This window comes from Myotis davidii, unplaced genomic scaffold, assembly GCF_000327345.1.
Source record: "Myotis davidii unplaced genomic scaffold, ASM32734v1 scaffold362, whole genome shotgun sequence".
Classification (NCBI taxonomy): domain Eukaryota; kingdom Metazoa; phylum Chordata; class Mammalia; order Chiroptera; family Vespertilionidae; genus Myotis; species Myotis davidii.
The window spans coordinates 4,195,287-4,209,516 of record NW_006297152.1 but is presented as its reverse complement, the minus strand read 5'-3'; the positions used below and the strand labels follow the sequence as shown (position 1 = coordinate 4,209,516).

Below are 14,230 nucleotides of genomic sequence, written 5' to 3'. Positions count from 1 at the left end.
TACCTACCAACACTATTCACAGTTTCATTTTCATGTGACAGTTACTTCTCATGAACAGATTTATTCTCTTGTGCAATGCAAGTCTCCAGAAGGAAGGGGTCATGCTCCCCACCCTTTTCATTACTCCCCAGAGATCAGCCTAGGGCTGCTTGGTCTGGCCACTTCTTAGTCAACTATGTTGATTGCTGATGATATTAAGTCAGAAAGTATATTGCCTTCCATGGACTGAAGAACATCAGATCATGGTCACACCTCCATAGGTTTCCATGGAGAATGTATACCTACCATGGCTGATTTCTCAAGTAATCAGTATGATGTCAACTGGCTTACAATTTAGCAGTCAGCTGTCCAAAGCCAGTATGAGTTGGCTCCAGCTCACCACTGTGGGTGCTGTCTTTAAGAAGGAGATTGAACAGCCTTATAGAGACAGAGAACAAACTGACTGAGGAGGCCAAAGGGAAGGGATTTGGAGGTGGGTGAAATAAGATAATAGGATTAAGAAGTATTGATTGGTAGTTACAAAATAGAATGGGGACTTAAGGTAAAGCACAGGGAATATAGTTAATAATCCTATATAATAAAAGGGTAATATGCAAATAGATCAAATGGCAGAACAACCAAAGTGTAATATGTTAATGATATGCTAAGGCTGCTCAACCGCTCGCTATGACGTGCACTGACCACCAGGGGGCAGATGCTCTGACCAGTAGGTTAGCTTGCTGCTGGGGTCCGGCTGGTCCGGACTGAGGAGATGGGCTGGACATGCCCTGGAGCCCTCCCACGGTCCCTCCCTGGCCCAATCATGCACTGGTGGGGTCCCTCAGCCTGGCCTGTGCCCTCTCGCAATCCGGGACTCCTCGGGGGATGTTGGAGAGCCGGTTTCAGCCCAATCCTGCAGGTCACTCCCCTTGGGAAGGCGCCAGATGCAGGGCTCATGGTTGGAGAGCGCTGCTGCGGCAGCAGGAGCCTCTCCCGATTGGAACTGATTGGGCACAAGCCTGCGGCAGGCACAGTGGGGCCAGGATGAGCAGGAGTGGTAGGTGGGAGCTGCATGCGGTGTTGGACTGTGGGTTTTGGCTTGATCCGTGCAGGCCAACCAGAGGGACCCCACCTGTGCATGAATTCATGCACCGGGCCTCTAGTATTGTAATAACTATGTATGGTGCCAGGTGGTCACTTGCATTGTTGGAGGGAACACTTTGTACACATGAAACGAATACAAAATAGCATTGAATGCAAACTGCAATAAAAAAAAAATTTTATAGCCCAGCCAGCGTGGCTCAGTGGTTGAGCATCAACCTGTGAACTAGGAGTTCATGGTTTGATTCCTGGTCAGGGCACATGCCCAGGTTGCTGGCTCTATTCTCATTGTGGGGCATGCAGGAGGCAGCCAAGCAATGATTCTCTCTCATCATCGATGTTTCTATCTCTCTCTCCCTCTCCTTTCCTCTCTGAAATCAATAGAAATATATTAATTTTTCTTTTCAAAGGATGAGTTTGAAAACTTACCATGGAACAATACAAAGGAGATGATTGATACCATTTGCTAAACTTGCTCCTGGGGTTATTGAGAACATCTTGATAAAATATGTCAGTAACCTAGTTCTTGATAGGATAGTAAATAGAAGCAAATGTAACCATGGTGAAGTAATACCTCTACTTCTAGAGAGGAAGGAAACACACACCACCAACACCAATACCAACACCAACACCAACCCCAGCCCCTACTCAATTAGATCAGAGCAAGAGAAAGCATGGCTGGCTTTGATTCAGCTATTTCAGTGTTTTCAGTTTTCCTTTGCAGTGTTATTTCTCCAACTCACAGCCTGCATTTATTGTACAGGTGGAAGGGGACCAGGTCCCTCCAGGACATACCGTCAGCCAGTATGAGACCTGTAAGATCAGAACGATAAAAGCCGGCACCTTGGAGAAGCTGGTGGAGAACCTGCTGACGGCTTTCGGGGACAATGACTTCACCTATATCAGCATCTTCCTGTCAACGTACAGAGGCTTTGCCTCCACCAAAGAAGTGTTGGAACTACTGCTGGACAGGTAAGGATCGGAAGGCGGGTGAGAGGGGAGCGAAATGGAGGACTGTGCAGAGCGAGGGATGGGCTCTGAATCACCTGCAGTTGGTGCCGAGTGACATGTATGAGAAAGGATTACCTGGAAGGGGTGGAGCAAATGGCATGGAGATTATTCAGGAGCCACTTTACGGTCTATTTCTGATGAAGATATCTCAAAAAATCTAGGAGTTAGGAGTACATGCTGTGAATCTGGGCTTGATTGTTTATAGAATTCACTTACTATTTGGCACCCTAAAATTTGGTCCATGTGTTTATAATTTCATATAATTCCATTAAGTCACCGGAAGTTCCATTGGGTTGTGAGATTTAAATATGCTAATATGTGTGAAGTATGGAGCTCAGTGTTAAATCTAGAGGAAGCAGCTCATGAATGGTGGCTGTAAAAATGATGATGATAACTTCCAACAACCACTGTGCATCGGCTGCTTTATGGACATGCACATAAATGTCATCCCTGATTGATGTGAAGTCACACGTCACATATAGTAGAGCAGTGTACACTGTAACTCACACACCGATGATTGTATTTCCCCCTTTATTTCTAATTAAACTTTGTCTTTTAAAAAATAAGCCAGACAATTGGTTTAGAATCATGAGAGTTCTCATCCAGACCCTTATATTCTAGGGTTTCCTGTATCAGAAAGGAAATGAGATAGGATGTTTTTGTTGGAGTTGTTAAATACTGATTTTTAACTAGGTTTAAAAAGTTGACAATAATATGTTCTCATGTTAAACGTTCTTATACTGTAGGAAGGTATAAAAAAACACAAATATTTCCTTGTGGCAACTTTTTCCCAAATAACTTCCATCGCTTTTGTATTTTTCCCAAATTTTGGAGCCGTGTATGTACATTTATAGATTTGTACTTTTATATAGATATGTGTCATGCATGTGATATTAAATATAGATTATACACTTAAATGTGATATAAATAGAATCACAATACTCAGTCTGCTTTGAAATATTTTTTTCCACTCTTGTATCTTGGAGATTTCTTTGTTCATTAAGGGAATTAGCATATGTAAAGGGCTTATTGAAACAGGGCTGACATTTTGAAAGCTCAAATAAACTGTTATTTCAAAATCAGCACATGTAGGTAGATTTATCATATTCTTTTTATTGAATTGACTTTTCTATGGATAGATGGTTAAGCTGTCTCCAGTTTTTAAATTTTTTTTTAAAAAATTTTAAACAATACTGTAAAGAGTGTCTTTGAATATATATCTTCTGAGTATCTGTTTGAGAATGCCATAGGATAAGTTCATGGAAGAGTGACTGATAGGTCAGGATGTTTTAGCACTTGAAAATGTGAAAGGTATTGCTAGATTGCCCTCCGGACGGCTGCACGAGCCACACTCCTGCCCACAGAGGAGGGTGCCCCTTCCCTCACTTTCCCCACACCCTTGCCAACTCTGCCATCGAAACTGTCTCTATCATGATCTGTCCACTGACAAATAACTCACTGTTTTTAAATGTATGTTTCTTACACTTATGAGTGAGGTTTAGCATTCTTTAAAATGCTTAATGGGGCCTTTGTGTTTTCTGTGAGCTGTCTTTGCATATTCTTTACTTATTTTTATTTTGGACTCTTGTCATCTAATTATTGATCGGCTAATTACAACTATTTGTATATTAACAAAATTGGTGCTTTGTTTATCATATGTTGGAAATATTTTTCCTAATTTGTCCCTTGGGTTCCAAAGTTATTTATTCATATTCTTTTTATGAAGACATTTAAATATTTTTCTGCAATTGTATCTATCAGTCTTAGGAAAGGCCTTTTAATAATCAAGTTGTATTCCAATGGAAATAAGATTATTGATAACAGTGGGCTTTTCTCAAGATATTTTCCTCATAGATGCATACAGAGTGAAATCATTAGGATCGTATGTTCTGTGTATTCAGGAGCATTCACAAGGTCTCTCTCCTTATCATGCATTGATCTGGTTATGGTAACTCTGGACTTAGAAAGTCCTGTAGATTTTTGCATAGCAGTAACTTCAAATACTAAGCCTGCAGTGTAAACCTGTGGGATTAGTGAGTCATTTTTTTCATAGTTTGTTTGCTTGTATAATACCTCTCACCTATAAATAGAACCTGAAGAATTATGTGAGTTTTCTCTTTGCTATTCTATTTTTAAAAAAAGGCTGCAGTAAGCTAACTGTTGGCAGGCAGTAGGAGGAAATAGGTCAACCCCTCAGAACTCCTGCAAGAGTTTCTTGGAAGGGGTGACCTCTTCTACTTCTGGGGTATCTCCATCGATTCGAAGCTACAGAGGACCACAGTCAGTAAGAGCGCGCGCGTGAATTCCAGCTGCTCACCACAAACAGTGGACAGACACACAGGAACTAGAGTGTTTAGTCTATGACTCGTGGACATCCAGCTTTTATTTGATGACTTTAAAAAATCTTCTCTTTGTTCTCCTATTGTAGACATTTTTGGATTTTTAAAATATTAACTAGATGACAATGATTAAATAACGGAATCAATATGAATTCAAATTCCATGTAATTCAAACAGTCATTTAAGGTATAACTGAATGAAGAGTTAAGGTTTATCTTGAACCATTTGGATGGGCCAGGGCCTGGCCTTGAATTTAATCTCATAGTATGTTTTCCCTTGCGTCTAAGGTGAGTGGAATCATCATGTATTGAATGCCTGTGAAATGCCCAGGGCTGCAGGACACCATGGGTGAAACGGATATATAAGGCTTGGTTGGTTCTCACCCTGGTGGTGAATTTGCTGAGAAGCTGCATGTACTTACCCTCCAAAGACCCTCAGTTGCAACCCCCTCTACATAACTTATATTCATAATTTTGTATTTTTTTTCTTCGAGAGGACCCTTCAGATTACATATGCTGACCCTGCAAAACCTGGATCCACCCTGAGAACTTAATATTTACTGCAGAAGATAAAGTTTACATTTATGAAACAAGTAGACAACCACTTAAGATGGTATAAAAATCACTCTAGCTGGTTTGGCTCAGTGGATAGTGTCAGCCTGGGAACTGAAAGGTCCCAGGTTCCATTCCGGTCAAGGGCACATGCCTGGGTTGTGGGCTCAATCCCCAGTGAAAACTTGCAGGAGGCAGCCAATCCATGATTCTCTCTCATCATGGATGTTTCTATCTCTCTCTCTCTCTCTCTTTCTCTCTTCCTTCCTCTCTGAAATCAATAAAAATATTTTTTTTAAAAAGCTTTATAAAAAAAAAAGATGGTATAAAAATGAAACTAACATGCTCTGAAGAAGTTCAGAGAAATAAACCCCATTTATTTTGCTTCCTCTGCAGAAATTTGAAGTTGTCCAGATATGTACTAACTTTAACATGAGTATTTCTTCCTTACTCCATTTCCTACTCACATGTAGATCTTGTGACCAGATATTAATCTTTGTTTCATTTTAATCAAAATTCAGATTCTGTACAACACTGGGTTCTTACATTTATTTTGGGGGATTTTAATGTCTATAATTGGGAGGTTTGCAATTAAGTTGCATGAGCTTACCTTTTCTAAATGTTTTTATTTATTTTAGAGAGAGAGGAAAGGAGAGGTGGGGGAGAGAGAGAAACATTGATCAGCTGCCTCACCCCCTACAGGGCATGTGCCCTGACCAGAAATGGAACCGGTGACCTTTCAGTCCATGGGACATTCAACCAACTGAGCCACTCCAGCCAGGCGATATACTATTTTCTTGTTAGGAAATTATAGTAGACTTGTTTGTGAGTCTCTGGTGTAATTTTAAAAATAATTTCTGTTGGTTTCATAATAATATATTGCTTATCTTTTGTGAAATCAACACTGAAAAGCTATTGTAGAATGTGCTAATCCTAACCAGCCAAAAATGGATTGAAGGCAGATGCTGCAGTATTTATTTACCTCCAGAGAAAAGCTTATTTGAAGTCAAGCTTTGATTTTCCTTAAGACTTCCAATCACATGGCTTTTCTTCTATGCTTTCTGTGATTTAAAAAGAACACCTTTTTATAATTTTTTTTTATTCTGTTAATATGAGCCTTTGTGTTTGACCAGTAGACAGTGGTTTAAAGTCCCCCATGGCTAATTCCATGTGTTGCGTTACCCTGTACTTGGGGTGATCAGCAATTCACAAGGAATCCTGCTTTCTGTGCTTCTCACCATGGCTCAGAGTTAATTCTAGGGCTTGCTGGCTTCCTTTCAGTCTGAGAGAAAGTTTTTGAATTGTGGTTTAGTTGTTTGTATTGGGGCTTTGAGATTTTATCTTCTCTAACTTTAAACATACATTCCACTTAAAAATATATTCTTCCCACCACACCATTAAAAAAATGTAGGGGAGAAAGTTTCCTCTGAAAATACCCAATGTCAAGTGTAGGGAGAAACCTAACTCAGCTAGGGATCCTCAGTGAGAGCCAAGAAGTGTTAGTACAAACATCTGGGTTTTTCTTCAGACAGCTGTCACATTAGCTACTTTTGGGATATTTCTTGATCATTCTCTTTTTCTGCATCTCTCATAGCAGAAGGAAGCAAGAGGCTAAGAGCAGGCAGAATAGGGGTGAACGAGGTCCCCAGAAACTTCTGCTAAGTCACTGGTGGCACTCAGGCCGCAGTTTGGAAAGGACTGAGCAGGAACCTGAGATAGCCCGTCATTTCCAGTGCATTCTCCAGTGGAGGACTTCTGGAGGGGACTACGGTTGCAGCCACCCTTAACATGACGCTTTAAGGCCAGTGTGGCTTGAATTTGCTTACTTAGGTCACAGAGAGGAGACTAATTCAGTGGGCTTTGAACTCATTTCTTCTTCCCATGTTTGCTTGCCCTGAGTTTTCGTAGACGTTATCTCATTTAATTCATCTGTCATTACATTACTCCCATGTTTACAGATGCAAATGTTGAGGCATAGAAACATTCAATCAGTAAGTGGCAGAGCTGGAATTAAGAACCCCATCTTTCTGACCTGGAAGCTCTTTATGATTTTATTTTATTTATTTATTTTAAATCTTTATTGTTGAAAGTATTACATATGCCCCCTCCCCCACTTTCTCCATTGCCTCTTCTAGCCTGCCCCGCCCCTCACCCCAGGCCTTCAGCACACTATTGTCTATGTGTGTGTGGTGGGGGGGGAGGGGGGAGAGGAGGTCGGGGACAGGGGAGTCTCTTTTCAAGTGCAGCATGTCACCTCTCGAGATTTGTCACTGCTGGGTCTGTGTATCTGGAGTGTTTCTGTTTATTTGATGTGCTCAGGCTAAGGAAGGCGTTGGTGGTATAGTGATGTGCTCAGGCTAAATCCCCTGACCTGAATCTGCTCCTTTCAAAAGAGGAACCTTCTTGGAGGCCAGGGATAGCAAATGAGAAAGCTTGGGAGGATTTACACAAATATCTCACCCCTAAGGGGATGGTAATCTTAAATCCATACTTCATGACACCTGGCGAGGGAACACCTTCATATGGAAAGATGATGCACCAATGGCCAGCAGGAAGGGGGGCTGCCCTTGCCGGCGAAGCCAGTTCCTCCGCGGCATAGAGAAGAGTTGATCAAATATAAAAGGAAAACATTTTATTTTTCCCATAGTCTGTCATACGTGCCAAACATGCTTCCTTTTCCTTTCAGAGCTTGAGGATACTCCTGGGGAAAGCAGTTTTCCTGTCTTTCTTCGAGTCATGAGATTTACGGGCAACACAGGAGTGTAATGGCTACGAACATGGGCTTGGGAGTCAGAAAATGAATTTGACTCCAGTTTTGTGCCCCTCACACGCTCTGCAACATTGGGCAAGCTACTTTATTTTACCAGCTTCCGTTTCCTTATCTATAAAATGAGAATGAAAAATCAGCCTTATCTATAGAGTTATTCTGAGCTTTAGGCTTGATAATATAAAGTTTTCAGTATAGTGGTTGGCAAATACTAAGTGCATAAGAGATTACCATTAGAATTTCTTTCTTCACAACACTGGCCACTCTTTGAAATTACCTTTCTTATTTATCCTGCTGTTTCCTGACCTGCCTCCTACTCAGAATCATGTCTGTCTTGGTCATTGCTGCACCCTTAGAGAGGAATGCTATTTGGCAGTAGGTGCTTACAAATGATTTGTCTAAAAAATAAATAATGGTTATTATTCAAGCCTGTATAAGCACTTGCATTGGAAGGTACAGCAGTGAACGTGACCCAGCCTCTGGCCACTTTTTGTGTAAGAGACTGATAAAACTAGAGACTTGTACCACTATTGTCAAGGCAGTGAGGGCTCAATGAATACTTTAATTTTTTTATATTTTTTTAGAGAATTTTTAGGCTCACAGCAAAATTGAATGGAAAGTACAGAGAATTCTCGTATACCTCCTGCCCCCACACATCCCCCCACTATCAGCACGCCCACCAGAGCAGTACATTTGTTACAATCATTATCACCCAAAGTCCATAGTTTACCCTAGGGTTCACTCTTGATGTACATGCTATGGGTTTGGACAAATATGTAATAATATGTGTGCATTATTATTATTATGGTCTCATACAGGGTGTTCCCATTGCCCTAAAAATCTTTCGTGCTCTCCCTGTAATCTGTCTCTTCCTCCACCCCAGTCCTTGGCGATCACTGATCTTTTTACTGTCTCCATAGTTTTGCCTTTTCCAGAACCTTATATAGTTGGAATCTTACAGCATGCAGTCTTTTAAGATTGGCTTCTTTTTAAAAAAATATATTTTTATTGATTCCAGAGAGGAAGGGAGAGGGAGAGAGAAACATCAGTGATGAGAGAGACTCACTGATCAGCTTCCTTCGGCATGCCCCACACTGGGGATTGAGCCCGCAACCTAGGCATGTGCCCTGGCTGGGAATTGAACTGTGACCTCGTGGTTCATAGGTTGACGCTCAACCACTGAGCCACACAGGCCAGGCTAAGATTGACTTCTTTCACTTAGTAACATGCAATTAAAGCTTCGCCATGTCTTTTCATGGCTTGATAGCTCATTTCTTGTTACTGCTGAGTAAGATTCCATTGTCTGAGTGTAGCACAGTTTGTCCCTACTGGGGATATCTTGGCTGCTTTCAGGTTTTGGCAATTATGAATAAAGGTGCTGTAAACATCAGGTATAGGTTTTGTGTAGACATAAATTTTCAGCTCTGTTGGGTAAATACGAATGAGCAAGATTACTGGGTTAAATGAGACGAGTACGTTTAGTTTTGTAGGAAACTGCAAAAGGGCCATATTACTTTGCATTTATTGCTCCATATCCTTGCCAGTATTCGATATTGTCTTTGTTTTGGATTTTGGCTATTCTAATAGGTGTATAGTGGTATCTCATTGTATTTTTAATTTGTAGTTTCCTACATGACATTGTACATCTCTTCATGTGCTTCCTTGTCATCTGTGTATCTTCTTTTTTAAAAAAAATATATTTTATTGATTTTTTACAGAGAGGAAGGGGGAGGGATAGAGAGTTAGAAACATCGATGAGAGAGAAACATCGATCAGCTGCTTCCTGCACATCCCCTACTGGGGATGTGCCCGCAACCCAGGTACATGCCCTTGACCAGAATCGAACCTGGGACCCTTCAGTCTGCAGGCCGACGCTCTATCCACTGAGCCAAACCGGCCAGGGCTGTGTATCTTCTTTGTGAAGTGTCTGTTGAAGTCTTCTGCCCATTTTTAAATCGTGTTGTTTGTTTTCTTGCTGTTTTAAGAGGGTTTATTTTTATATGTTTTGGGTAACAGTCTTTTAGCAGATGTATCTTTTGCAAATATTTGCTCCATGGGCTTGTCTTCTTACTATCTTGATATGGTCTTTTGCAGAGTAGCTTTTAATTTTAACAAAGTCCAGCTTATCAATTTTTTTCTTCCATGATGTGTGCCTTCGGTGTTGTGTCTAAAAGGTCCTTGTCATGCCCGAGGTCACCTAGGTTTTTTCCTATGTTGTCTTCTAGAATTTTATAGTTTTAGATTTTACATTAGGCCTGTGAGCCACTCTGGGTTAACTTTTGTAAAGGGTGCAAAGTCTGTGTGTAGATTCCTCGCCCATCATGTGGAAGACCAGTTGACTCGCTGTTGCTCTGCAGTCCTATGATCAGGTGTGAGTCTTAGGACAAGCCTGGGCCCCTGGACTGTGACCTTTACCGGTGCTTCCTCAGGGAAAGGAAGGCTAGGGGACCCGGAGATGGGCATTTCCTTTAGGGAGGTGAGGCTCTGATAAAACCCAGCCAGTTAGGCTCTGGGTAACTAGTTTCCCCCGAGAGCAGGTCTAGTGAAGAAGAACTTAAGGAGCACGGAGAGCTCTGGTATTTCAAAATGGCTCCCTTGCCCATCCCTTTGCGGGAAGCAGGAGGAGATTTTTCCTCTGATATTCACTGTGAGAACCTGGTCAATCTTCTATAGACAACCTGGCGGCGTCATCTATAGTTTTTATCTTTCAGATGTGTCCACGCTGAGCTCTAGCAACTCACCAATGACAGTTCAGGTTTTCGTACATTGGCACTGGTTCCCGTGGGGATTCTCTGTCTGTGTCCCCAGCTTTGGGGACAGTGGTTTGCCCTCTGACCTCACGTCTCTAAGGGACCTAAGAAGAGCTGTTGATTTTTCAGTTTGCTTGGCTTTTTCCTTGTTACTAGGACAGAGTGGCTACTTCTAAGCTCCTTCCATGCTAAACTGGACAATGGAAGTCCTCTTTTGCCCATTTTTCAATTGGGTTGTTTGTTTTCTTGTTGTTGAGGTTTAAGCTGTAGCCGATCTTCTCATTTTCTTGACTGAATGGGCACTTTTAAGAAAAACCTTTCTTCCACTGGGAGCCATGAGGTGGTCATAGTAAACCTCCTTTCAGTAGCTCATAACACACATCCATCCAGCTCTCCAATGCTTTCTTAGCCTGAGAAGTTGGGTAAGCATTTTTGAGATGCGTACAATATGTTCCAAATTACTTTTTGTAAAACCTCACTTAAAAATAATTAAGTTTTTTTTACTTAATTCTAGAATTAGACTGGGCACTTGCCAAATAATCCAATTCATGCTGATATGCAGTGCTCATGAGATCCCCTTCCTTCCTTCTCTTCTAGCTGGAGGCAAGGCTTCTCATATCTTCCCTCTGCTCTTCCAAGTCCAAAGAGAGGGGGGTTCCGTGCGGAGAGCACTGTAGGGAGCAGATACTGGAATTTGACCTGCTCCGAGGGCCTCACAGCCACTTACACTGGTGACCACAGTACCTTCAGGTGCTGGTCTCTTACAACAGTAACACTTACTAGTATATTAAATGTTATAATTAAACTCATAATATTACTTTTCCTACACTTTTGTTTCTTCTAAGAATCACTTATGTCTAATTTCTCTCACTTATATGGGAAAGTTTTTCAAAATAATGCTATACTATTTTCTTAATTTGTTTATTTTATTCCCCCCCCCTTCCTCTCCCCCCAAACTGTGGAAATAGAATCTTTTGTCCCGCAGTGCATGAAAAAGCTGAGGTCTATTTGTCGCTTGGCTCCAGGATGCTCATCCCACTCACAGAGTGGAAAAACTTTCAGGAAATCCTAACATTGGCTTGTTTCCTTTCCTAGCTCAAAATACAGACATATTGCATATCCTGACTAGAGGGAGAATTTCTTAGAAAACGAAGGCCATTTCTTAAGATTTTTGGTATAACAGATGAGTTTAAGTAGATTTTCTCTAGGTTTGAGTGTTTATGATTCCATAGTCAAGAAACCCTCTGATGGTATATATGTTGTGGTTAAAAATAAAGGCAGATTGCTGAAAGGTAAATTGGATTCAGATCACATTTCCTGTGACTATTAGGAAGATGAAAGTATTTGCTGATGGAAAAGAAAAGAGGATTATAATAAGGGCTATGAGAATCTCTGAGTATTGAAATGCTTCTAACATCAAAAAGAACATTGAAAACTTGTATAGGGCATGCAATGCATGAGAGGTCCCATGCTCTTGTTGGTTCATGCTTTATCAGGTGGAGAAAAGCAGTTTAGATAATAAAACTATAGAAAATATAGCATTTATGGTAATTTACATACCATCTGTGGTGGGCAGAATAATGGCCCCCAAACACATCTAGTCTTAATCCCTGGAACCTATGAATATGTTGGATTCCATGGCAAAGCAGAATTGAAGTTGCAGATGGAACTAAGGTTACTAATCAGCTGCCTTTAAAATAAACAGATTATTTTAGATTATCTGGGTGGGCCCAGTGTTGTCACAAGGGTCCTGGAATGTGAAAGGTGGAGGTAAAGAGAGCCAGAGGAAAAAAATGTGAGGATGGAAACAGGATAAGAGAGACCAGGAATTCTTGTTCAGGGACGTAGTAATGCTCATGGGCTCAAGGAAGCTGAAGGTCAGTTGTTGGTTGACCTTCACCTTTGTTCTGTTCAGGACATCACACCCTGTTCAGCCGTGGCCCACACACTCAGCTTGTGGAAGCGTGATCAGAAGCAGAGCGAGGGGGCTTAGCCTCAACATGACTAAGGCTTTGTTACTCTTTGCTCCCTGTAGCTACACCACTGCTTTGGGGAACCCGAAAGCTTAATTTGGTTGTTTTAGAATCATCTCCAACTACAAGCACACAAAGGAGAATGGAAATAAGTTCTCTTCCCTGCCGGGCTGCTTGTCTTTGGTAAATCTGTCTTTATTTTTGCCAAGTGGACCCTGCTGTCACCCCGCAGCATGGTGGGTCCTCCGTGGGAGCCTGTGTGACTGCAGGGCCTCAGCCTGACAAGGTGGCAGTGAGGGCTCTATTCAAGCAGACACTGTTGGGTGTGTCTGGCTTCCCCATGGACCAGAGCCAGGCTAGCTTTCATTTCTTCAAATGAGAGAAATATGTTTCTGTGAAGTGGTTGTGTGTGTGTGTGTGTGTGTGTGTGTGTGTGTGTGATTTGGCAAAGGGAGGCAGGACATACAGTTACCCTTTTTTTAGAAAAGAATACCAAATTTCTCAGCAGGTTTAAAAAATGTGCTGCTGTTTGGGAACTAACCCCCCCCCCCCAAAACTGATGGCACACTAAGAGGCAAGGTGCATATATCCTGAATGGTAACTGGCCACTTTTAAACTCAGTTTTGATAATCCAAAATAGTGTTGTTGTTTTTACCATTTTCTAGCAGTTGGTGGGAGGGGTTGATCACCAATCCCTGTGCCAGTTTGCTAAAAACTATGGACCCTCTCTATAGAAAAAAAGCTCATCACTAAGTGTTGCGTTCTGTTTAGAGGTTCCAAGACTTCCATGAGTTCATCCATAAGGGACTCTGCTGTGACCCCTGTCATCCCCCTGCAAAGCCTTCTTCCATGACAAGGGGCATGGAGATGGCTGTTATGCCGTTATGAGAAGGGCACCGCTCCCAGCTTATATTGTGATGGGGCAAATATCTTGAGTACAGTTCTGAAAAAGAAATTCATTAATCCCATCAAAGTCATTTCATGGTTTAAAAAAGTACATCTCTGAATCACAGGCACTTTTTTTTTTTTAAAATCACTTTTCTCTCACTTGACATTTCATTTTTAACTTTTTGGGGTTGTGTGTGTGAACTTAACCAATGAGAATGACATCAGGCCCCGTGTCCTGGGAAATAACTCTTTTGCCTTTGGTCTCTGCTAAAGTTGCCAGTGAGCTCCAGTTTAGATAAAGTGATGCTTTGTTGAGTCTTCTTAAGCATGGAAGTAACTCGTCCTTGCAGTGACGGGTACCATGATCTAACCTGAGATGCAGTGCATGTGATTTTGCATAGCTTATTTCACAGGGCTCTTGAAGAGCTGTTCATTAGCAGCTCTTTGTGGTTGGGGAAAACCGAGCCACAGGCCTGACTGATTTGATAATAATGCATTAATTCATCTTAAACCTGAGAAGAATTCTGACTTGTTAACATTCTGTGATTGTCAGCGTGTTGCCTGCCCTCTGGCCCCCAGTCCTACCTAACCTGTGTCTCCTGCTATCCTTCCCTGTGACCCCACGAAGTGCTGCAGCGTGCTAACAAGGCGAAATGGCAGTTGACTGTTTAGTGTTGGTATGAACTGCAGTGCAGGGAGGGGTACTGATGAGCCACCGTGCTCTGGGGGCAGAAGTCCAGCCAGAGAAGAGACGTGGATGACAAAGGCTTGGAATGGAAACTAGAAGAAACCTTACAGCAAAGGTGTGGAGGCCATCATACCTAAGAAATAACCTTAAATTTGAATGAGAAATAAGTTACAGCAAGAGACA

The 14,230-nt window shown here is 41.8% G+C and overlaps 1 protein-coding gene across 2 annotated transcripts in view; it reads left to right on the top strand.

The window, feature by feature from the left end:
* RGL1 (ral guanine nucleotide dissociation stimulator-like 1) overlaps positions 1 to 14,230 on the top strand; it is a 210,674-nt gene that overhangs the window by 132,282 nt on the left and 64,162 nt on the right. For both annotated transcript variants that reach the window (XM_006772955.2, XM_006772956.2), the window contains one exon: positions 1,844 to 2,052. In XM_006772955.2, the coding sequence (XP_006773018.1) occupies positions 1,844 to 2,052 (209 nt within the window). The remainder of the gene's footprint in view (positions 1 to 1,843; positions 2,053 to 14,230) is intronic.